Below are 25,277 nucleotides of genomic sequence, written 5' to 3' on the forward strand. Positions count from 1 at the left end.
TCACAACAACCTGTGAGCCAATTTTCAAATTGTTGAAAAAGGATGCTGCAGTCAAATGGACCAATGAGTGTCAAGAAGCGTTCGATAAGATAAAATGATACTTGTCGAACCCACCCGTGTTGGTCCCGCCAGAACCAGGAAGACCTCTGATTCTTTACTTGACGGTCTTGGAAAATTCATTTGGTTGTGTATTGGGGCAACATGACCTCACCGGCAGAAAAGAATAGGCCATCTACTACCTTAGCAAGAAATTCACAGCCTATGAGGTTAAGTATACTCATCTGGAAAAGACATGTTGCGCCCTAACATGGGTAGCACAGAAGTTGAAACACTATTTGTCGTCCTACACTACTTACCTCATTTCTCGTATGGATCCATTGAAATATATTTTTCAAAAGCCTATGCCAACGGGAAGACTTGCAAAGTGGCAGATATTGCTCACAGAATTTGACATCATCTATGTGACTCGGACTGCAATGAAAGCCCAAACACTGGCTGATCATTTAGCCGAAAACCCGGTCGATGAGGAATACGAGCCGTTGAAAACCTATTTTCCTGATGAAGAAACAATGCATATCGATGAGGTGGAGCGAATTGAAAAACCTGGCTGGAAAATTTTCTTTGATGGAGCCGCTAACATGAAAAGAGTCGGGATAGGAGCTGTAATCATTTCTGAAACAGGGCATCACTATCCTGTTACGGCTCAATTGTGATTTTATTGCACCAATAATATGGCTGAATATGAAGCTTGCATTTTGGGGTTAAGGCTAGCCACAGACATGGGTATCCGAGAAATCTTAGTCATGGGAGATTCAGATCTTTTGGTACATCAAATTCAAGGAGAATGGGAAACCCGAGACTTGAAGCTACCATACCGACAATGTCTACATGATCTTTGTCAGCGGTTTCAATCAGTGGAATTCCGGCATATTCCGAGGATCCGTAATGAGGTTGCCGATGCATTGGCTACTTTGGCATCAATGTTGCACCATCCAGACAAAGCTTATGTGGATCCACTACATATTCGAGTCCACGACCAGCACGCTTATTGCAATATGGTCGAAGAAGAATTTGATGGTGAACCATGGTTCCACGACATCAAGGAGTATATCAGGATGGGCATATATCCCGCACAAGCCACAGGAGATCAAAAGAGGACCATTAGGCGATTGGCAAATGGATTCTTCTTAAGCGGAGGGGTTTTGTATAAAAGAACACCAGATCTTGGATTATTAAGATGCATAGATGCCAGACAAGCTACAGCTGTCATGTCTGAAGTACATTCGGGAGTTTGCGGACCCCACATGAGCGGATATGTGTTGGCAAAGAAAATCCTCCGAGCTGGTTACTATTGGCTTACCATGGAGCGAGATTGTATCAGTTTTGTGCGCAAGTGTCATCAATGCCAGATACACGGAGATTTGATTCATTCTCCACCATCCAAGTTGCACACAATGTCGGCACCATGGCCCTTCGTTGCCTGGGGCATGGATGTGATTGGACCAATTGAGCCGGTAGCATCCAATGGGTACAGGTTCATTCTGGTAGCCATTGATTATTTTACCAAATGGGTTGAGGCCAAAACATTCAAATCACTGACCAAGAAGGTTGTGGTCGATTTTGTCCACTCAAATATCATATGTCGATTCGGAATCCCGAAAGTGATCATCACAGATAACGGTGCTAATCTTAATAGTAACTTAATGAAGGAAGTATGTCAACAGTTTAAGATTACACATCGCAACTCTACCCCATATCGGCCCAAGGCGAATGGAGCAGTCGAGGCAGCCAACAAAAACATAAAGAAGATACTTCGGAAAATGGTAGAAGGTTCAAGACAATGGCATGAAAAACTACCATTTGCGTTATTGGGATATCGCGCTACTGTTCACACTTCAGTAGGAGCAACTCCTTATTTGTTGGTATATGTCACTGAAGCAGTAATTCCTGCAGAAGTTGAGATTCCTTCCCTTCGGATCATCGCCGAAGCAAAGATTGATGATGATGAATGGGTCAAAACCCGTTTAGAACAGTTAAACTTGATTGATGAAAAACGATTGGCCGCAGTATGTCATGGTCAATTATATCAAAGAAGAATAGCAAGAGCATACAACAAAAAAGTGCGTCCACGGAAGTTCGAAGTGGGCCAACATGTGCTGAAACGTATTCTTCCACACCAGGTTGAGGCAAAAGGCAAATTTGCCCCGAATTGGCAAGGACCATTCATTGTGACCAGAGTATTATCGAATGGTGCACTATGCTTAACAGACATTGAAGGCAAATGCATAGATATGGCGATAAATTCTGACGCGGTAAAAAGATATTATGCATAACCTTTGAATGTTTGTATTTAGCATTATTTCGAAGATTGGAATGACAAAGGCAATTTATTCTGCTATCCAAACACTATATCCGTTGCTTCCCCTTTTGAGCCATATTTGTTTCGTTCTACCCTCTCTTGGAATCGATGAAAATCAAATATGAAGTAACAATAATAATAATAATAAAAAAAAAGAAAAAAAAAGAAAAATCACTATTATTTGGTGAACTATGTTTGACCTGATTCCTCAAAGAAGGATACGTAGGCGCCTCACGGCTCGGTCATAGGGTGCACAATATACATAATGTGCACAAAAAGAAACATCAAGAGACCCCAAATCAAGAAACTGGGGCAAGAACTGTATGGGAAATAAGAAAAAGATTCCAAGAGTTGTAATTTTAAACCCATACCAAAGCTATTCAGCTTTTAATACCTTTTCCATTTCTAACCCCATACCAAAAAGACCTTTCGATCAATCTTAGAAAAATGCTGAGACAAGCAAATGAAGATGGTTCATAACACTCTGGTACAAACAAGAAAAGAAAGTAAAAATGAGAGAGTCTTATAGGTGAAAACCCACACGGGCACCATAAGGCGACGGAAGTTGAGAGAAAGTAAAATGAGAGAGTCTTATTGGTGAAAACCTTCACAGGCACCATAAGGCGAAAAAGAAGTAAGAAATGAACAAATGAGGAAGATTTATCGGTGAAAACTCTTTGAGATACTGCAAGTCCAACAGGTCTGTAAAATGAAAAATAAAGTTGGATTACAAAAATTTTGGGGAAAATAAAAATGAGACAATTGAAAGGAGATTGATTAAAAGACTGGGTTGATTAATCCAAAATGCATACCCTGATCATTGGCGCCAGTGACTCCAATCAGATAAGTTTATTCCTTTTCCAACAGTCATCCAAATTTGGATTTTTCTTTTCATTCTATAATTGTCGAAATCAGCGTGTTTCGTCACTAATAATCTTACTTTTCTAAAGCTTTGAGATAAGTTTTATTCCAAACAAATAAGAAGGAATGTCAAGGTATACTACCAAGGATTCAAGGTTACATGATACAAAATAAGGCCATGAAAGGCGGGAGATAAAAATAATAAGATATGGGAGGAAGAAAAGTGAAATCAAAAGTGGATCAACAATGTCAGGAAAGACATATGGTTACGGTTAAAAGGGTTTGAAGGAAAACATACAGAGGGGAATCCTATAATCAAGGATAAATTACAAGGACAAAACAGTCTTTTTCAACCATTCCAAGGCAATAAAAAAAAGACGAAGAGAAGCCTCACCATCGGCAAGAATACCCCAGTTAACCACCCTGCTTTAAACTAACGAAGTTTTCTTTGATTTAAAAACAGGGACAAAAACAACATTTGTGTCAGGAAAAACCCAATGAAAAATTAAAGAAGTCAGGCGTCCACCTGGAGAATGAGGATGAGAAAAGAAGAAGTCAGGCGTCCACCTGGAGAATGAGGATAAGGAATTGAAGAAGTCAGGCGTCCACCTGGAGAATGAGGATAGGAATTGAAGAAGTCAGGCATCCACCTGGAGAATGAGGATAAGAATTAAAGAAGTCAGGCGTCCACCTGGAGAATGATGATGAGAATTGAAGAAATCAGGCATCCACCTGGAGAACGAGGACAAAGAATTAAAAGAAGTCAGGCGTCCACTTGGAGAATGAGGATGAGAATTAAAGAAGTCAGGCGTCCACCTGGAGAACGAGGACAAAGAATTGAAGAAGTCAGGCGTCCACCTGGAGAATGAGGATAAGAATTGAAGAAGTCAGGCATCCACCTGGAGAATGAGGATGAGAATTAAAGAAATCAGGCGTCCACCTGGAGAACGAGGATGAAGAAAGAAGAAGTCAGGCGTCCACCTGGAGAATGAGGATGAGAATTAAAGAAGTCAGGCGTCCACATGGAGAATGAGGACAAAGAATTGAAGAAGTCAGGCGTACACCTGGAGAATGAGGATAAGAATTGAAGAAGTCAGGCGTCCACCTGGAGAATGAGGATGAGAATTAAAGAAGTCAGGCGTCCACCTGGAGAATGAGGATGAGAATTAAAGAAGTCAGGCGTCCACCTGGAGAATGAGGATGAGAAAAAAAGAAGTCAGGCGTCCACCTGGAGAATGAGGATGAGGAATTGAAGAAGTCAGGCATCCACCTGGAGAATGAGGATAAGAATTAAAGAAGTCAGGTGTCCACCTGGAGAATGAGGATGAGAATTGAAGAAATCAGGCATCCACCTGGAGAATGAGGATGAGAATTGAAGAAATCAGGCGTCCACCTGGAGAACGAGGACAAAGAATTGAAGAAGTCAGGCGTCCACCTGGAGAATGAGGATGAGAATTAAAGAAATCAGGCGTCCACCTGGAGAATGAGGACAAATAATTGAAGAAATCAGGCGTCCACTTGGAGAATGAGGTTGAGAATTAAAGAAGTCAAGCGTCCACCTGGAGAACGAGGATGAAGAACTAAAGAAGTCAGGCGTCCACCTGGAGAACGAGGATGAAGAATTGAAAAAGTCAGGCGTCCACCTGGAGAATGAGGATAAGAAAAGAAAAAGTCAGGTGTCCACCTGGAGAATGAGGATGAAGAAGTTAAAAAGAAGTCAGGCGTACACCTGGAGAATGAGGATGAAAGCTAAAGAAATCAGGCGTCCACCTGGAGAATGATGACAAATAGTTGAAGAAGTCAGGCGTCCACCTGGAGAATGAGGATAAGAATTGAAGAAGTCAGGCGTCCACCTGGAGAATGAGGATGAATCCGCAGTCAGGCACCCACCTGGAGAACAAGGGAGTACAATTGAAGTGTTGAAATCAAAAACCCGCTCATATGAGAAAAGAGCACATTTAGAGTTAATAAAGCAGAGGAGTCCAACAAAGTCCCCAGCAGGAAACAACAAGAGTCCCAAACAGATAAAGAAAATATGGGACACAATGAAAAGGAAAACGGAATAAGCCAAATGCCCAAGAGTCACCAAGATATCAAGACAACAAGAAACGCAAGGGCATGATCTAGATAAGATTTTATAATTCATGTACCATAGTCTAGTTTAGCTTTTTTGTATTTCCTTTGAAGTAAGGTGTAATAAGGAGGTCAGCAAGCAGTAAAAACAGCACGAAGCAGCAGTAACATCACAGTCCCACGGTAGTCCCAGCTACCAAAAACTTCCCGAACTACATTGACCTGATTCCTTTATAGCCAAGGATATGTAGGAAACCTTTGAAGCAGAGGTTCGGTCAAATCTTTCAAAAAATGCTTCCCACGGAGTATTTGAACGGGCAAAAATCGCTCGTATCCGCTCACTTTATCTTTGCACGAAAACTCTTCGAGTTTCCGCACAAAGAGGGGCAGCTGTGAGCACGTGATTTTTGCCTTACGAAAACTACTCCAAAATAAATCAAAAAATAAAATAAATTTCTTTTACTGTGTAATTTTTGAGATGTTTGTTAAAAATTTGTCTTATATCCGTAAATGTTTATTTTGTCATAACAAAATGAAAATAAAATAAAAATATATGTTTCATGCATATCTAGGATTTAATTATGCATTTAATAATTGATTCAAAATAAAATCACAAAAATATGCATTTTTATTTTTATTTTTCGTCATATTAATTGTGTCATTGTGTGATTAATGTTTTATCTACGTGTTAATGGTTATTAAAAGGTAATTAGTATTATTGTAATGATAATTTTGTTTTTATAATTTTTGATTAGGATTTTATTAATTAAGAATAAAATTTAAGAAATGAAAAATAGGTTGAAAACATAAAAATATCGGACCTGGATTAAAATCCAGGCCCAAACCAAGTGACCCCCCGCCCCACAACCCAAACCAAATGACCCCAGGTCCGGTCCGTCTCAAAAATACCCCAAACGACGCCGTTTTGGGAAACTTTGATGAAGGTCGTTGATTTCAAATTGATCAACGGTCCGAAAGCATTACTGTCCACCCGACCCGTTTCCCGTCATAGACCGATCCGGTCTTAAAGTAAATGAAACGATGTCGTTTCATTTCAATAAGCAATCCCAGCCGTAAATTGCATTTGATCTAACGGCCAAGATCCACTGATTACCCTAGTATATAAACTCAAAAATCCCACCCCACACCCCAGGCAAGACCCCCCCTCTCCTTTCTTCTTCCCCGAGTCTCCAAAGATCGGAACTCAAGCCACCGCCCTCACGGCGGAGAACGGTGACCACACCTCCCCATTTTCACACCCCGAACTCACCTCAACTTCCCGATCCTAGATCCCTGAACCTTATCCTCCAAATATCAGCCAACGTCTTCGAATCTCCGATCGAAGATGCAGTCCAAAACCTAGTTCATCTAATAGCCACCAAACTCACACCTTTCAACCTCCGGACCTCTCTCACCACTAGAGCCTTATGAGTTTCCTTCGAATCAGCCTGGAACCCCTCAAATATCGAATCAAAATCAAGAACCCTAGCGCCGCCATGAAATGCCCTGGTGGCGGCGCCATTCTAATCAGTACCAAAATAACGCCAAATGACCCCTAAGCCTCCCTCACCCTTGAGTCATCCTTAGTTTCCTTCGAGTCTACCCAAATTTGGTCGAACCCTAAATCTGAGAAAAGTGAAACACTGAAATACCAACTCGTGGGATTTGTCCGAGTTAATTGAAGGTTTGAGGTCTAAGAGAATTTAATCGAGGTATTCTCAATTGAGAATACCTCGAATAAAGTCTGTTCAACCTCAAAAAGATCCGAATTCAAAGTTAAGCTTTTGTCCGTATAGATTTGAAGATTCAAAGGTATTCTTCTGATTTCTTTTGTATCCTATGTATAAATTATTGCCTGTTTCAGTAGCTTGTTTAATTTTTCATACCTGTTTAGTTAATTCTGTGATTCTACCTCGTACTCGATTAGTTGATCAAAATTATATCATTGTTTCTGTTGATTATGAGTGTTTATAATAAGTGTAATCGACTCGATTAAATTCGTCGATTAGTTGTTTTGTGAATTCTTATTGCCACTAATATTGATTGACACAGCCTGTTCATCTACTTGAAGACTGATTGTTTGTCAATTATGGTAATTAGTCGGTCGATTAATGAGTGGTGTCAATTAATCAGTTTCTGTAAAATCCTTGAGTCTGACAATAATCCTAAAGTTATTTGATTTGCTTGCTTTCATTATTTGCTGATCAATGTCAACTACAATCATCTGATTAAGTTTCATTGATTAGTTTGTCTGTATAAACTGAATCATTTTCAACATTCTGTTTGGTTTTAATTTTTGATTGTTAATTACCCTATTGAACTCTGTAAAAACAATTCTGACATGGTATCCAATGTTTTTCTTTTATCGGTGTTAATCCTAGGATTGGTTATAGCTGCTTAAACAGATTTTAAAATCTGTATTGTTAGATTATGAATTTAAGGCAGTAATAACAGTAGAAAACAGTAGGTTAGGGACATTTCTGGGATAGAACAATGAGGATAATATGTTAATAGCAATGTATTGAAAGTGGAAGTTAATGGCTATTATTTAAAGTGATAATGGGAAACAAATGGTAATGGGGCTGCTGAAAATCAGGATAAGAGCACTTAATAGGATTTAAAGTATTCAAAAGCAGATGGTAATGGAACTTTCTTAGTTTTTAAAGAGGAAAGGGGTCCAGGCAACACTTAAAAAAGATGGGGCAGACCTGTATAAAGGAGGGGGATTGAGACTGACTTGGAGGGAGCTTTCAGACAGAAAAATTAGAAAGGAAGAAGAGAGAAAAAATCTGATTTGAAAAGGAAAGGAACAGATTTTAAAGAAGGAATTTGGAGAGAAAGAGAAATCAGTTTTCAGACTGAGATTTTAGGACTGAATATCAGTCTTCAGTGAGAGTTTTTTTTAAAGAGAAAAAGATAAATTTGAGTGTGGAAAATCAAGCAGAAAAATTAGAAAATGGGAATTTGAAACAAAAAAGAAACTGAAATCTGAAATATTGTTCTTTCGTTGAATCTGTTCAAATTTATTTGATTCCATTGTTCAGTTAAAATCTGAAGCCTCTTTAAAATACTGTTACTGTGCATCTGGGTTCCTCGGGTCTTATTATTGCTCAAATCTGTGGAAGTACTGATATTATACCAGTATTTTGTTACTGCTGCAACTGCTGAAATTTACTTCTTCTACCTTCATTTCCAGGTACTTATCTTTTAAATTCTATGTTAGAAAGAGATTCAGCATGACAAATCAATGAAGCTTGAATTGCAATTCTGTTTTCCATTTGTCCAAGTTCATTAGTTTAAATTTCATTTTTTGTTTCATGTTAATTCAATTTGATAGCTATGAGTTAATTGTCTTATTTTGAAATTCGTATAAAGCTTTGTAATAATGTTAGCCATTCCGAAATCTCATTAGTTTAGTCATATTTGAACTATCAAGGTAGGAAATATGGCGTAAAGTTGGCCATTATTTGAATTTTATAGTGTTGTTAGTTAAGTAAAGAATAATGTAGAAATATCAAGAAGCTACATTACTAACTTCTGTTGTTAGATAAGGTTAAGATGATATTGGTGGTATTTTTATAGAGGTGTGTATAACCATTGGCGAAAGGTGATATAATATAGTTTGTTACGATGTTTACAACATACAGTTAGGTTACATGTAAGGCAATATTATTGCATCAATTTGCATAATAATTCCCTTTCTTATCAACTTGATGCTTATCTACCACCGTAAACAAATTAATTAAAATGATTTCGCCTATTAGATTAAAAATAAGTATATGAGAATGAAATGAGGTGTACAAGCATAAATGGCAATACTTTATATCAATGGTAAGTAGAAATATAATTTGCACTAAATAAAAACAATAAAAATTCTTCAAAAAAAAAAAAATATTTCTTCCCTTCATAAATTATTTTTGTTAGTTTCATATGCAATTCATTCTTTGGCATACGTATATATGTTGTATTTGCTAAAAATCATATTTTATTCTTTTCCTCGAATTTGAATAGTGTGGATGAATATAATTTATACTCGGAAATTATAGTCAACGGGCAATACTTAATAAATTGTGAATTTTTTTTAAGAATTTAAAGGCGTCCCCTAAAATGTGAATTTTTCAGGAATTTCATATAAAAAATGTGTAGATATAATAAACAATTTTGTGGAAAATCCATAATATTATTACAAAAATTTTACGCAATTAGGGATGCGTTCGCGTACCCTGACTATATTTTTAAAAGCAAATTCGGATTATGCGTACGCGCAATTTCGAGCAAATATTTAAGAAAAGGATTTTTCCAAGGATGTTAAAATAATTTCATATAGCCCGAGATTTGCAGTTCATTGTCTAAATACAAGGGTGATGATGTTCCTGATTTTATTTTAAATTTCGAACATATATTTTTTATAAAAACTATAACATGGACAATTTTATTGTGTACACGTACGCGTGGCATGATCCCCGGTAATTATAAAAAGTATATAATACGAATATACGTACGCGTAATTCGTCCATATAATTGTAAACAATAAGTAAAAAGCGGTAGTAAAATCATGCAATAAAAACGTATTTAGTAAAATCAAGATAATTAAGCCAATAATAAAAACAGTTAAGCGACCGTGCTAGAACCACGGAATTCGGAAATGCCTAACACCTTCTTCCGGATTAACAGAATTCCTTACTCAGGATTTCTGGTTCGCAGAATAATAAACAGAGTCATATTCTCCTCGATTCAGGGATTAAAACTGGTGACTTGGGACGCCTTAAAATTCCCAGGTGGCGACTCTGAAATAATTAAATAAATCCCGTTTCGACTGTCCTTCAATTGGAGAAAACTCCCCACGCGCCCCGCGGGCGCGGTAAAGAGGAGGTGTGACACCGGGGACCTCGGGTGAGTTTCGGATGGTCATTCGGGTTATTTTTGGAGTTTAGCAGGTGTTGCAGAGAATTACCATTCGCGATCGCGTAGGGTGTATTGCGATCACGTAGAAGGATTTGAGGAAGTCCAGAATTAAGCCTTCGCATTCGCGTGAGAAGCTTTGCGTTCGCGGAAGGCTGGGAAGCTGTGCATCGCGTTCGCGTGAAGACACTCACGATCGCGTAGAGGAAGATGGGCTGAAGGTTATTTGTGCATTGCGTTCGCGTAGGTGAGGTCGCGTTTGCGTAGTGTAATTTTGGGGAGTTTAAAATTTGTTCTTCGCGATCGCGAGGGAAGTGCCGCGATCGCAATAAAGGAAAAGCAGGCCTAGGCAGAATGTTTTAATTCATTTCATCCGCGATTTTGGAGCTCATTTACTCCATAGTTGGTCTTTTTGAGAGTTTTTTGAAGGAAATTAAAGAGGGATTCAAGGAGAAACGTCTGGAGGTAAGAATTTCGGACCTAAAACTCGATTCTATTGTGAAATCCACCTAGGAATTCATGGAAACTTAAGCTAAAAATGGAAGAACTAGGGCTTGGGATTTTGAATTTTTGATTGGGGATTTGGAGGACCATTTGGGGTCGGATTTGAGAACTTTTGATATGTATGAATTCGTGGGAGGATAAGGAACCCGTTGATGTGAAAATTTCCGAGTTTCGAGAAGTGAGCCCGGGGCTCGGGTTTTGCTAATTTTGGGATTTTTGATATTTTTTTGATTGTTTTTGCTCGGGCTTTGTTCCCTTAGCATATTGTGACGTATTAGTTCTGATTTTGGATAGATTCGATGCACGTGGAGGCCGATTCGAGGGGCAAGGGCGTCACGAGCTAGAGATTTAGCCGGTTTGAGGTGAGTAATGATTGTAAATGATGTTCTGAGGGTTTGAAACCCTGGATTGCACATCGTAGTGCTATATTGAGGTGAGACACGCACTTGATGATGAGCGTGGGGTCGTTTACTACCGGGGATTGTGACTTGGTCCATCCCGATTGATGATTTTACCGTGTATTTGACTGAAACTTATTTGTTATCATCATGACTTGGGCTGATTGCCATATTTGGGCTTTGTGCCAACTATTTGAACCCTTCGGGGATTTTTATCACTATTTCCTCACTGTTTTGACTTATTACTTGAACTCAGTCATGCTGTTTTCCACTGTTTTACAACTCAACCACTTTTACTCAGTTTTAAGACTTAAATGATATTTTAAATGATGTTTTGGGCTGAGAACTACTGCTTTACTAATGTCCGAGGGGCTTGTGATGGTTTTCGAACTGAGTACGGCCGGGGGCCAAATGTGAGGATACACTAATACTGATATGAGGCCGAGGTCCTGAGATACATATGTACGCCACGAGGTGGCTTGATTAATATTAGGTCGAGGGCCTATATTTGTTGCCACGAGATGACTTGATATTGCGCTTGGGCCGTAAGGGCCCCCTCCCGGAGTCTGTACACCCCCAGTGAGCATGGGTACCCATTGTGATGTGAGATTAAGACCGAGGGGCGGAGATTGTTGATATTGTGCCCGAGGGGCGAACTTCTATGTGTTTACTTTATCTTAATTGTCTGTCAATTACCTGTTTAATTGTTGTAGAAGTATTTTATTCTACTTTTCATTGGTTTTCTGCTTGCAAATTTCTTATTTAACTGCTTCATTATGGAATACCTTGTGTATACGTGTTTACTTACTTTCAGTCATTATTTATAATTATTACTCACTAGGTCAGAGTACTCACACTACTCCCTGCACCATATGTGCAGATTCAGGCGTCGTTGGTTCCGCTCCCGAGTGCTGATTCATTCCAGATTCAGGCGGATCTTCGAGGGGTCTTTAGGTAGTTGTTGGCGTTCGCAGCCTGGAGCTCTTTTCTATCTATTTCTTTTACGTTTCTAGCTCAGTATTTGAAACTCTGTAGTTACATTTGAGGATTTAGTATCATAGATGCTCGTGACTTGTGACACCTTGGTTAGGGCTGTGTCGAAATGGATTTCCACTTTTTTATCTCTATTTCCGCTAGCTATTGCTATTAAATCATGTTTAAACTATTTTTATGCTATTTAACTGCTTAAAAGGATGAGTTGTGTTAGATTGGTTGACCTTGTCTTCACGAGGGGCGCCATCACGATCGGGTTCGGGGTTAGGGTCGTGACACCAGGATATCAACTCGATTTGGAACATTTGCAGCTCGAATATGAGATTTAGTAACCCTTGGTAGGTTCGTAAATGCATCTGGCATTGATTTGCAATATTTACAAATAAATTATCTTTTGAACCTCTAGTTCACATTGATTTGTACGAGGATCTAAATAAGATAGTGATAATACATTCCAATCTATCTTTTTTTTTTCAGCTGCTTAGTCTCTACCCTCAATGTTGGAAAAACTAATTCATCAAAATGGCAATCAGCAAATCTTGCCGTGAATAAATCTCCAATCATGGATTCTAAATACTTAATAATATAAGGAGATTCATATCCAATATATATTCCAATCTTCTTTAATGACTCATTTTTGTGCGTTGTGATGGAGCAATTGGAACATATACTACACATCCAAATATTCTAAGATGAAAATTATTTGGCTCCTGACCATAAGCCAATTGTAATGGAAAGATTTTATGATAATTCGTTGGCCTGATGCACACAAGTGCTGCTACATGCAAAATAGCATGACTACATATCGAAATAGAAAGTTTTATTCTCATAAGCAATGATCTAGCAATTAATTGGAGACGTTTGATAAATAATTCTGCTAGCCCATTCTGAGTATGAACATGAACTACATGATGTTCAACTGTTATTTCAGTTGACATACAATAATCATTAATGGCTTGGGATGTAAATTCACTAGCATTAGCAAGACGAATTGTCTTAATTGCATAATCTGAAAATTGTGTTCTTAATATTATTAATTGAGCTAACAATCTCGCAAAGGCCAGATTGCGAGTTGATAATAAGCACACATGTGACGATCTTGTAGATGCATCTATTAAAATCATATAATATTTAAATGATCCACATGATGGGTGGATATGTCCACATATATCATCTTGTATATGTTCCAGAAATGCTGGGGATTCAATCTCAACTTTAGTTGTTGATGGTCTAGTAATAAATTTACCCTGAGAGCATTCAACAAAGGAAAATTCTTTAAATTGAAGAATCTTCTGGTTCTTCAATGAATGTCCATGCGAATTTTTAATTATTTTGCGCATCATGCTTGAACCGAGATGGCCCAACCGGTCATGCCAAATAATAAAATTATTTAGATTAGTAAACTTCTGGTTTACAATAGTATGTGTTTCAACCATGCCAATATTTGTGTAGTACAAGCCAGAGGAAAGAACGGGTAAATTTTGAAGCACATATTTCTTACCCGACTTTATTGTAGCAATATAAAATATTCAATCTTTTCATCATTTATAATCTCAATATGATATCCATTTTGGTGGATATCCTTAAAGCTCAGTTAATTTTTTGAGGCTTACTACAATATAATGCTTTATTAATAGTCAAATTTGTTCCTCCGGGTAGTAATAAATTAGCTCTTCTAGAGCCTTCAATTAATTTTGTACTACCAGATATTGTCTCAATATTGGCTTCTTTCATCACTAAATAAGAGAAATATCTCTTATCTCTCAGAATAGTATGTGTTGTGGCACTATCCAAAAGATATTATTTTTATTGATCCTGGATCCAACTGAAGATTGAAAAATTTCCATATTCTAAAAGAGGATATGAAAATAAATCCCAAAGTGGTAGTGGAAATTATTAGAGCCTTGTGCTGATAACGTATTATGGAATAATAAAAAATAAAGTAAAACAAGAGGAATTTAGAGGGAGATAATTAATAAACTTTTCTTGATGATATTTTCAAGTGTTTGGGCCTATTTATAGGCACTTTTGCATAAAGGATTTGGCCACTTGTCCAAAGTATTGACACTTGTTGAAAGTCTTGACATTTTTTTGAAAAGGATTTGCCACTTGTTGAAATCTTGATATTTGTTGAAAGGCCTTGCCACTTCTTGAAGGCCATGTCACTTGGCCATAAGTCTTCATAAAGAAGACACCAAATTGTTTGTCTTTTTACTTAAAATAATCATTTGAAATAATTACAATAATAGACTAGTTTATGACCAACTAATTTGCTCCCAAGTAACTTCATAATACATGGACATTCACTCTTAATATTATTTATAACAAACTTATTTTTATTTTCAATTTTTTCTTACTATAAACGAGTAACAAAAAGGAAGAATTAGCTTCAATATATTGCAAAAGGATAAAATTATTTATTTTCAAAGTTTCTTACTTCAAATTGATTAACAAAAAGGAAACATTAGCTTCAAATATTTGGTGAAAGGATATTTTATTAAAACCAAAATATTTAATATAGATTTCTCGAGTATAAATAGAAAAAATGAGATGCACCAGCCTTTAATGTAGGGGTAAGGCTGCGTACACACATTATCGAGTGTGAAAAGTGTAAACAGAAAAAACGAGATGCACCAGCCGGGAATCGAACCCGGGTCTGTACCGTGGCAGGGTACTATTCTACCACTAGACCACTGGTGCTTCTTGAAAGATGAGGCAAAAAAAATTATATCCTAATTCAACATAGTGATATCGAATCTGCAATTTGAGAAGTCCAGCGGCCCATGTGGCCATATCAGTCCGTGAGGGAGAGAGAGATGAGTGAACAGTAGCTCCTACCGGCGACGAACAGCTATCGAACGGAGAATCAAAGCGCTGTCTTTTCATTTGTCAGCTCTTTTGCGCGTTCTTTTCCAAGTGAGCTTAATTTCTCCCATTCTTTACTTCATTTTCTTATCTTTTTTGTGGCATTTAATTTCTCTTGCATATGCTTTGTTCTTTACAGTGTTGAATTTCTAATTTTCCCCTCTTTGTTTGGTATAATCGCAATTTTGCTTATCTCTTTCCGTGAAAATTTTCACAATTTTATCTATTTTTCATATACCGTTTCTATTTTGTTTAATTAGTGTTCTGGTGGGAAGAACATTTAATAATATACTACTTTAAAAAAAAAGACCATTATGCTATACACACTGTTACGCTTACAATAGGTCAGCTGTTTGCCAGGAGCTTTAGTTCTAATTAGGTATTTGTATGTCAGCGTGCGATAAATGTGCAATTTAGAGAATTCTAGTTCCAGAGAACCCTTAGTTTGTTTTAGAGAAAGATTTACTACTGGAATGAAATGAGTCCGAATAGAGAAAAATGGGTATAGACAATTGGTATAGCAAACAACAACTAGTTTAAGATCAAAAAATAGTTGATTGATTGATCAATTGATGATAGCAGTGACGTCGCCAGATAGAGTGAAGGGTGGTTGAACACCCATACTCGGAAAATTGTATTGAGTTTTATAGAAAATTATAATGTGTATACAGGTCAAAAATTACTTTTTATACATCGATGTTGAACCTTGAACACCTTTAGCGAAATTATTGGTTTCGCCACGGGGTGATAGTGTATAAATCCTATTTCTTTACCCGGTGAAAGTTGAGCTGCACGCATGCTGGCTTGGAACCACCATCATAAAAAAAAGGAGTGGTCGAAGGGGTGGAAATTTGTCATCCTATATAATCACTAAAGTGGTCATGTACCAAAGTAACTTTACAATGTTTGATGGAGGTGAGGCAATTAGTTCAGAATCTTAACTAAATTGGTTATAATCTATTGTTTACATATACTCTTTATGTTATTTTTCATGTTTTAGTTTTAGATGACGTTGCCATAGCCATGATTCATGAAGTTTTTGATTTGTTTTCTCGGATGTGCTAGCTAAATAAATCCAACTCAAGTTCTGCAAAATATTTTGCTTACAGGAAAAAAGAAAATGTCTCTTCTCCAATCTCCATTCTTAGTTGCACCATATCGGAGTTTGTCTTCATCCAAAACAATTTCAGGAGCATCCCAACTCTTCCTCTCCACCAAATTCTGTACACTTAATCTATCCACCACAACAATCACTAATATTCCTTATAAATCCTCAACAATTAGGATGGGTGGTGGCCCAAGAACCTATCCAGGAGGCGTCTCAAAGTGGCAGTGGAAACGAATGCAAGCAAAGAAAGCAAAACAGCTTCTTAAGGCTCGATTGGCTCGGGAACGCCAAATCTATGAGATGAGGAAACGGGCTGAGCTCAAAGCTGCTGTCTCTGAGCTTGAGAGACCTTGGGAAGTGGTAGAAAAGGCACCCACTTTGTTCTCTGTGAGTGCTGATGAGCAATTGAGCGTCTTGGCTGATCGGTTTCAAAAGCCTGGAGGGTTTGATATGTGGTCTGACAATGATGGGCCAGAATTGTTCAAGCCCGAAGATGGATTATCCTCGGCTAGGTTTTTCCCTAAGGGAGTTGTTCATAGCATTAAACCCTATGGAAAAATTGAGAATGCAGTTGGTGGTTTTGAGGACTCTTCAAATTTGGGTTCAGATTCTCAAAGTGAAAGTGATAGGAAGGTGCGAATGAAGAGTAATAGGCGTGAACGAAATTCAAGAACACTAAGAACTGGATCCGATAGAGAAGGAAAAGAGGGTTATCTGGATATGGAAGATAACAATAAAGTGTCAATAGATGGCAACGATCGCAAGGGCATGCAAAATAAATTCGGCAAGAACGCAAATCGGAGGAAGATGTTTGGTCACCCTGAAAAATTTAGTTCAGCGGAAACTGGGATGTCTAGAATAAAGAATAAGAGTTATAGACCAGCTGATCATGATGGAGAGCATGGAAGGTTTAATGTGGTAGACAAGTTTGATGATTCAGATTCTCCGGTGTTTGAATTAAATTTGCAAGATGATGGGAGCTATCAGCTTTAATCCGAGAAATAAGAGTTCTGATAAGTAGACAAGCTCAAAATTTGGTAGATTGCATGTGTAAATCTTCCTTGTTCATGTGTATAATTTTGCATATTTAACTATTCACTGATTAAATCTAGTTTGAAAACTAATAAGAACTGTGAGTTCAGCACGTAAAGTGTGAACTGTGGGTGGAACTTTTTGTGGAATTCAAAATGATATACTATTTATAATGAAGTTGATCTTACTATTGTTTATGATTACCCGCAGAACCCTGATTACTTTGCCCGCCTCTCCCTCAAGGGTGTGAGGAGGGGAAATGCTAATTTGCTACTTTGGTATCTCGCGCTCAGGCTTCCTTGCGAAGAGTAGAGAGGAAAATTTGCTATTTGCAACCTCCAATTATTTTGGGTAAGTCAGTATCAGAATATAGAAGTTTACTGCAAGAAGTTTGAACGTTTTTCTCAGTTTGAAGTTTGTATGTTTTTCTGTTGATTAAGAAGTTCTTCAGTTTGTTTGTTTGAATGCTGAAATGATCATTTGCTTCAACTCTTGTTGCCTAATATCTTTATCTGTGGCGTTAACTGAATATTGATTTGTGTAACACAACAGTTCAGCTAATGTGGACGGAAGAACTATGCTTTCTAAATAGGAGCTTGAACTTCAAACAGATGCAGATATGCCTTCCGGTAAATAGTTTAGAATCTTTAGGACCCAAAATAATAACAACTACGTTTGATACTAATGGTTTGGCTTCACTAAATTGTGGGGAGAGAGCCGAAAATGTGTTGTTCGAAGAGAAGTTCTGCTAACACACACACACCCAAAAAAAAAAAAAAAAGAAGAGAAAAAGAGAAAAGAAGAAATTTCTGAATAAATTGAGAAAGACTGATATAGCATCAAAGATGATATATTGTTATATTGTTAGCATATACTTATTTCAGTACTGTGTAACCAGTTGACGGTTTGTTAATCTTTACTCGGTTCCATGATTGTATTAGTTCAATTTATTAATATTACTGAATTGCTCTGACCTATATTCAGAATCCTGAAGTGTGAGCATACGTTATATCTGTACTATTTTAGCGGTTGACAGTTTGCTAGTGTCTTACTCCTTTAGTTCCAATATGTTTGTGATAGAGTAATAAATACTCCTTCGAGCCCTCAGTATGGAGTTATTTTGTTAGGGAACACTTTACACTTTACCTCTAATATGGGACTTCCAGCTCAAATTCAAATGTAGTTGGATCCCAATGCTGATACCGGATATCGAGTAGAAACCCAAAAAAATACCGGATACCGAGTAAAAACCCAAAAAAATATGATTTTAATCTACATTTCACTTTTTGGGTGACCAGAAATGCTGTCAACTTTTAAATAATCAATGTATATTAATTTGTCAACCATCTAAAAAAGTGACAAACCCTAACATAAGCAAGTTGGCACCGGCAGTATTTCGATTGTCAACAAACTTTTATGAAAGGGTAAGATAATAAGCTAAATGGCTTTCAGTTGTATAACAAATATCAAATCGTCATATTACGACGATTTTAATACAATAGTCAAATCTATTTCACTTTTCATCTTTATCTTAACTTGGGACTTTATCGTTTATACATAAACAAATTTGTCCCTGCATTATTCGAAATTGAGATATTTTTTAAACTTTTGGTCTAATCTTACCCCACTGTTAGGAAAAAGTCTCATTTTTGCTCCAGACCTCTAACTGACCTCCAACCCAAGGGTAATTTTAGATCACATGCAAATGTTGACAGGTAAATATGAACCTTTTTTTGCAAAAGTTTGGACATGGAGTCCATCCATTTCATGTTGGAGCACCACTAATGGTAAAGACAAATATGAAACAATTAGCTAACGCAAGGATATGAAACTATGAATGGTCCAAAAGTTTAACAAACGGCAAAATTAAACAATTTCTAAGGAAAACATAAAATCATGTCAAATTTTCTTTTTCCAAGAATTGACTAAGATGCTAGTATGTATTATGTAGGTGCGGAAGCACTAACCATCCTCTTTTTCTTTTCCTTCCAGTTTATTTGTTAGGTACTCTTGATCTTTGAATGATTACTACTATATTCCCTTATATATCTTATGTCCCTTAGTCTAGTTGGATTAGCAACTAATAGCATGAGTTCAAGTTTTGAAGGCTATGGTCAGTGTTTAATCTAAGAGATTAGAATATGGACTGGCTGCTGGCTATTTGATTTGAAAAAAGCAGTTTAAAGATTTGATTCTTGATATGACAAGCAAAGGTTGTAAAGAATGTATTACATGGTGGAGGGTTATCCTTTTTCTTATCATTTCCAGGTGGTTTTTTGCATACTATATATAGATGTTTACAACTATGCCATTGGTTTTAATTTAAGTTGTGGCTAAAGATTCTGGAAAACACAGGTTGCATTTGTGATTCTGTCATTTCCCCAATAGCATTGGCATTCTTAAAGCTTTACAAAATGGTATTTCCCAATAGCATTGGCTCTGTAGCTCGTTGATTGTTCAGTATAATTCAACGAATTGTGCTGGACGACATGAGTGGTTGGTGCTTACTTATAGTGCATTGGGTATTGCTTGCATCCCCAACTTTGGCTGTGGATTAATTTTTATGTTTAATTTTTTGTTGTTGTTGTGTGTGTAAACAACATAGACACGGGTGGAGCAATGAGACGCAAGGAGTTTAATTGAATCCTCTTTTGTTGAAAATAATTTTGCGTAAATAAAAAAAATGAATTTTTATATGCAGAAATACAGGGTAAGGTTGCGTACAATAGACCCTTGTGGTCGGTTCTTCCCCGGAATCCGCACATAGCAGAAGCTTAGTGCACGGACTGCCCTTTATATATTAGATAAACTAGTGTTTGAACCCGCGCGATGCGCAGATAATTTGACAGGATATTAATCTTGTACAATTATGATATAATATATTTACTTATTTTATTAAATATTAGTTATTATTTTATTATTTTATGTAGTGTATAGAAATATAATAAAATCTATACAAAATCAAAGGTTACACATCACATAGTAATCAAATAAATTATTTATTCCTTATTTATTCTTTATTAAATTAGCAAGTACTTAATACTATACATTTATTAATATGACTTTTTATTAACTGGTCAATTGGCTTAATATTTTGATGCTACTTCTCTTTTAATAGAACATAAGTATATATTTTCTTATCCTGGATTTGTTTTTGTTACTTATGTTATACTGTTCAAAATTCTTCAATTTTCTGAATTTATAAATAATTTTCTTGAGTGTTATTTATTTATTAATAAATTCAAAATATAAATATTATAAAATTATCTTTATCCCCTCTTGTCGTACATTCTTTTCTATTGTAATATTTGATTAATTTTCTTATTTTGTATTTTACTAAAAATTTCAATAATATAATTTTTTCTAAATTATAATTTTGAATTCATCAAAAGTATAAATAGATAAGCCTTCTATTAATTTTATAAAAAACCTGCTAATATTTTTAATAATTAATAATTTCTGTTATATATAATATATTATCTTAGGTATAATATCCTAATAATTTCTTTATATTTTTGTATTTTTCATTATGAAATTATGAGTTATATTTATTAACGAAAATTTCCTAAATGAAAAATTTAATTGGTATATATATATATATATATATATATATATATATATATATATATATATATATATATATATATATATATATATATATATATATATATATATTTGTTTTTATTTTATTTTAAAACTCCAACTTAAAACTACTCCCCGACTTGAATGAGTAGTTTATTTATTTATATTTTCACTTTTTATAGATAATTATAAGATATCTATATTGATTAAATTAAATAGAGTAACCAACTAATTCAAACTTTAAAATTCTAAAAAAAATTAGTTAGAAAGGTAGTTTATTCTGTCCTAACAATGCCACTTGACTTTTTGTGATTATGCCACTTGTCTTAATATAATGCTTTTGCTTCTCCCATTCTATATAGAAGAAGATAAAAGATTTATATATAGATAGATATTGATATAGATATAGATTATCATATTAGGAAGAAACTACTCTCAAATTTGAATTGATAGTTTTTTTTTTGTTATTGTTTTATTTTAAAATAATTTTAAAAATCCAACTTTAAACTACTTCCCAATTTGAATGAGTATTTTATTTTTTATTTTTTCGTTTTTGATAGATAATTATAAGATATCTATATTTATTAATTCAGGTAGAGTAATCAATTAATTCAAAATTTAAATATTCTTTATAGATAGAATAGATAGAAAAAGTTTTTTAGTTAAAGGTAGTTTATGTTGTCTTAACAATGACACTTGGCTTTTTGTGATTATGCCACTTGTCTTAATATAATGCTTTTGCTTCTCCTATTCTTTATAGATAGAATAGATATTTATATTTTCACTTTTTATAGATAATTATAAGATATCTATATTTATTAAATCAAGTAGAGTAACCAACTAATTCAAACTTTTAAAATTCTAAAAAAAAATAGTTAGAAAGGTAGTTTATTCTGTCCTAACAATGCCACTTGGCTTTTTGTGATTATGCCACTTGTCTTAATATAATGCTTTTGCTTCTCCCATTCTATATAGAAGATAAAAGATTTATATATAGATAGATATTGATATAGATATAGATTATCATATTAGGAAGAAACTACTCTCAAATTTGAATTGATAGTGTTTTTTTGTTATTTTTTTTATTTTAAATAATTTTAAAAATTCAACTTTAAACTGCTCCCCAATTTGAATGAGTATTTTATTTTATTTTTTCGTTTTTGATAGATAATTATAAGATATCTATATTTATTAATTCAAGTAGAGTAATCAATTAATTCAAAATTTAAATATTCAAAATGTTTTTTAGTTAAAGGTAGTTTATTTTGTCTTAACAATGACACTAGGCTTTTTGTGATTATGCCACTTGTCTTAATATAATGCTTTTGCTTCTCCTATTCTTTATAGAGAGATATTTATATTTTCATTTTTTTTATAGATAACTATAAGATATCTATATTTATTAAATCACGTAGAGTAACCAACTAATTCACACTTTAAAATTCTAAAAAATATTAGTTAGAAAGGTAGTTTATTCTGTCCTAACAATGCCACTTGGCTTTTTGCTTGTCTTAATATAATGCTTTTGCTTCTCCCGTTCTATATAGAAGATAAAAAATTTATATATAGATAGATATTGATATAGATATAGATTATCATATTAGGAAGAAACTACTCTCAATTTGAATTGATAGTTTTTTTTGTTATTTTAAATAATTTTAAAAATCCAACTTTAAACTACTCCCCAATTTGAATGAGTATTTTATTTTTTATATTTTCGTTTTTGATAGATAATTATAAGATATTTATATTTATTAATTCAAGTAGAGTAATCAATTAATTTAAAATTTAAATATTCAAAAAGTTTTTTAGTTAAAGGTAGTTTATTTTGTCTTTAACAATGAGACTTGGCTTTTTGTGATTATGCCACTTGTCTTAATATAATGCTTTTGCTTCTCCTATTCTTTATAGATAGATAGATTGTTGAATGCTCTTGACGTAAAGAAAGATTCTATGTAATGGCTAAGGAGATTTAAAAATTGTTACGATTATCAATTCAAATATCAGGTGTGACATTCTTATATTATTGTAATTTTCCTTATTTGAAATCTCAAGCTGCATATAAGTGAATTTAAGATTTTAATTTAGTGGCCACGGATTACCATTACACTTACTTATAGTGTAAATTTAGTATAAGTAATTTTACCTTTCAAAATGAAAGTTCTTTTACTATAGCAAATACAATACAACCACGCCAACAATTACTGAAAATCCAGGTTTGTACGTGACCATTCAATTGTCCTGTGTCACGACTCAAAATTACACATGTAACTAACTAATTATATTTTTTTTCCTCTTAGATATAATACCTATTTATTCTAATTGTGTATTTTTCGGGTCAATATATAAAACTTAGTGAAAGTTCAATATTTTAGCCAAATAAAAGAAGGTTTAGCCAAAGCAGCAGAGTTCAATTGGTGTATTTTCCGGAGAAGGAAAAAAGAAACCGAGTGTTCTTCTTTTCATGAAATGGCTATTTGTTTTAACTGTGTATTTGTTCTTTTTGGATGAAATTTGTAAAATATTTGGTTGAAATTTCTTTAATTTTAGCCAAAATAATAGAGTTCTAACTGCGCATTTCTTTTTTATTTCTTCTTCAAATTCAATGATTATTTGTTCTAATTGTGTAATCCCTCTTTTATGGCCAAATATGTAAAATAATTTGATTAGATTATCATTATCTTTAACCAAATAAAAAAATATCCAAAAGGATGTTATTCCAAGGTTTTCTTTTTTATTTATAAATTTGGCCCGAAAAAGATGATTCACAAAATTGGTGGACTTAAATAGATAATATATATATGTATGTATATTATTAAAAAAGGTCGCGTGGACCAAAAAATTCACGTGGCAACGCATGTTAGACTTTCATGGATTATCGGCGTCCGGGGGATGGGAGGGAAGTCTAAACAATGTAATTGTAGAGGTAGATTCAGCATCAATGATTAAAGAAGAATCATGCACACTATGGAGGCTAATTCAAATAGTAGATAAAGTCAGCCAGATTGAGAGGGAAAAGCGAGCGGATGTCAAACGCTGTTACAGAGAGGCAAATAAAGTAACGAACATGTTAATAGCCATTAGTCACATTAACAAACAATGTATTATCTTTTCCGATTTTGCTGGTCTTCCAAGATATATTAGAGGACTACTCAACTTGTACAGACTGGAGATAACATTCTTCAGGGTCGGGCAAAAGAAAACAGTAGAAATCAAGTTCAAACCTCCGTGAGATAGTAGAATTGCTGGAATTTTATGTAGGAGTTTCTTCTAGTTTAGTTTCTTGACAAATTCCACGGGATTGACTATCAACTCGCAAAGACCATGAAGGGTCAGGTGACAAGCTAATGAATAAAGGTTTGGTCCTATACAATATATGAAAAGTTAATCTTATAAAAAAAAGAGGGAAGAGAGAGAATGAGCAACATCTCACTAAACCAACACTCAAGCAATCCACATCAAATTCCTCCCAAACCCCTGACAAAAATTTACCAACAATCAATCCTATTCACTCTTACAAAGATAAACTAATTCAAGGGAAAATCTTACCATTGCTTCCCAATCAATACCAGGAACCTCATCATCTAATATGGATATCCAATCAAATGATTTGGAAGCCACTACAATGGAGGGTCTGTGCCAAAATATAAGGCACATCATACTAAGTGAGGATAATAGAGAAAGAATGTGCAATCCTTGGAAGTACTCACTCATCATCGAACTCATGGAAAACGACTAGTTCACCATTACTTAAAGAGGAAAATCCAAGAGCTATGGAAGGTAGACGAAAAATACCGTCTAATAGATTTAGGGGAAGATTACTACACGACCAAATTGACTAAAGAGGAAAGCATGACTAGAATACTACATGATGGACCCTGATTCATCAATGGTTTTTTCCTATCAGTGCAAAAATGAGCGCCTAATTTTGTAGCCTCAAATGCATACCAAAATTATACTGCCGTTTAGGTAAGATTACCACAATTCCCCACAGAATTTTATGATGGGATTATCCTAACAAAAATTGGAAACTGCATTGGCAAATTGCTTAAAGTGGATGCACACGTCGGCCACATTGAGAGGGAGATATCCGAGACTATGTGTGAAATTACCATTGGATCAGCCAGTTCAAAACTTTATCATGATTGGCCATCACAAACAACCTAAACTCTATGAAGGAGAAGTTTTTTTTGCAAAGTCTGTGGAAGGCTGGGGCACTCAAGCAGAATCTGCCCCCATAGGACTCTACCAAGTGGCCATAATGAAGGTCCATTTTCAAAGGAGGCACCACAACCTAAGGAAGAAACTACACATGAGTGGATGACAGTCTCTTTCTTCAGGAAAAACAAATCAAAGGTAGCCAATCAGTCCATGAACAAGGCGAGTTCTTCTGTTGTAGTAGGTGATAAAGTTCGCATGTATGATGCATTGTCAGGTAAGTATTTAAATACGCAAACTATGAGTTATGTTAACAATAATTTCTTACTAACCCTAATACAACTTACCCTACAACCCAATCTGACCAGTGTGATGTAGGAACTTTAGTAGCAAATGAGCTCGCTGGAAAACCATCCAATGGCACTGAAGGTGGTTCCTCCAA

General features: G+C 35.2%; 1 protein-coding gene and 1 non-coding gene across 2 annotated transcripts; one reads left to right on the forward strand and one right to left on the reverse strand.

Annotated features, from left to right (window-relative positions):
- Positions 1 to 14,719: 14,719 nt before the first annotated feature.
- On the reverse strand, positions 14,720 to 14,790 carry TRNAG-GCC (transfer RNA glycine (anticodon GCC)). The gene has a single exon. It is a non-coding gene; the product is annotated as a tRNA-Gly (tRNA).
- A 53-nt stretch (positions 14,791 to 14,843) lies between these two features.
- LOC104247062 (probable DEAD-box ATP-dependent RNA helicase 48) lies at positions 14,844 to 17,298 on the forward strand. Its single transcript, XM_009803007.2, has 2 exons — positions 14,844 to 15,006; positions 16,065 to 17,298. Exon 2 carries the CDS (start codon positions 16,076 to 16,078, stop codon positions 17,054 to 17,056), a length of 981 nt encoding a protein of 326 aa, XP_009801309.1. The 5' UTR covers positions 14,844 to 15,006; positions 16,065 to 16,075; the 3' UTR covers positions 17,057 to 17,298.
- Positions 17,299 to 25,277: the final 7,979 nt, after the last annotated feature.

The sequence above is a fragment of the Nicotiana sylvestris genome, chromosome 7, assembly GCF_000393655.2.
Source record: "Nicotiana sylvestris chromosome 7, ASM39365v2, whole genome shotgun sequence".
Lineage (NCBI taxonomy): Eukaryota > Viridiplantae > Streptophyta > Magnoliopsida > Solanales > Solanaceae > Nicotiana > Nicotiana sylvestris.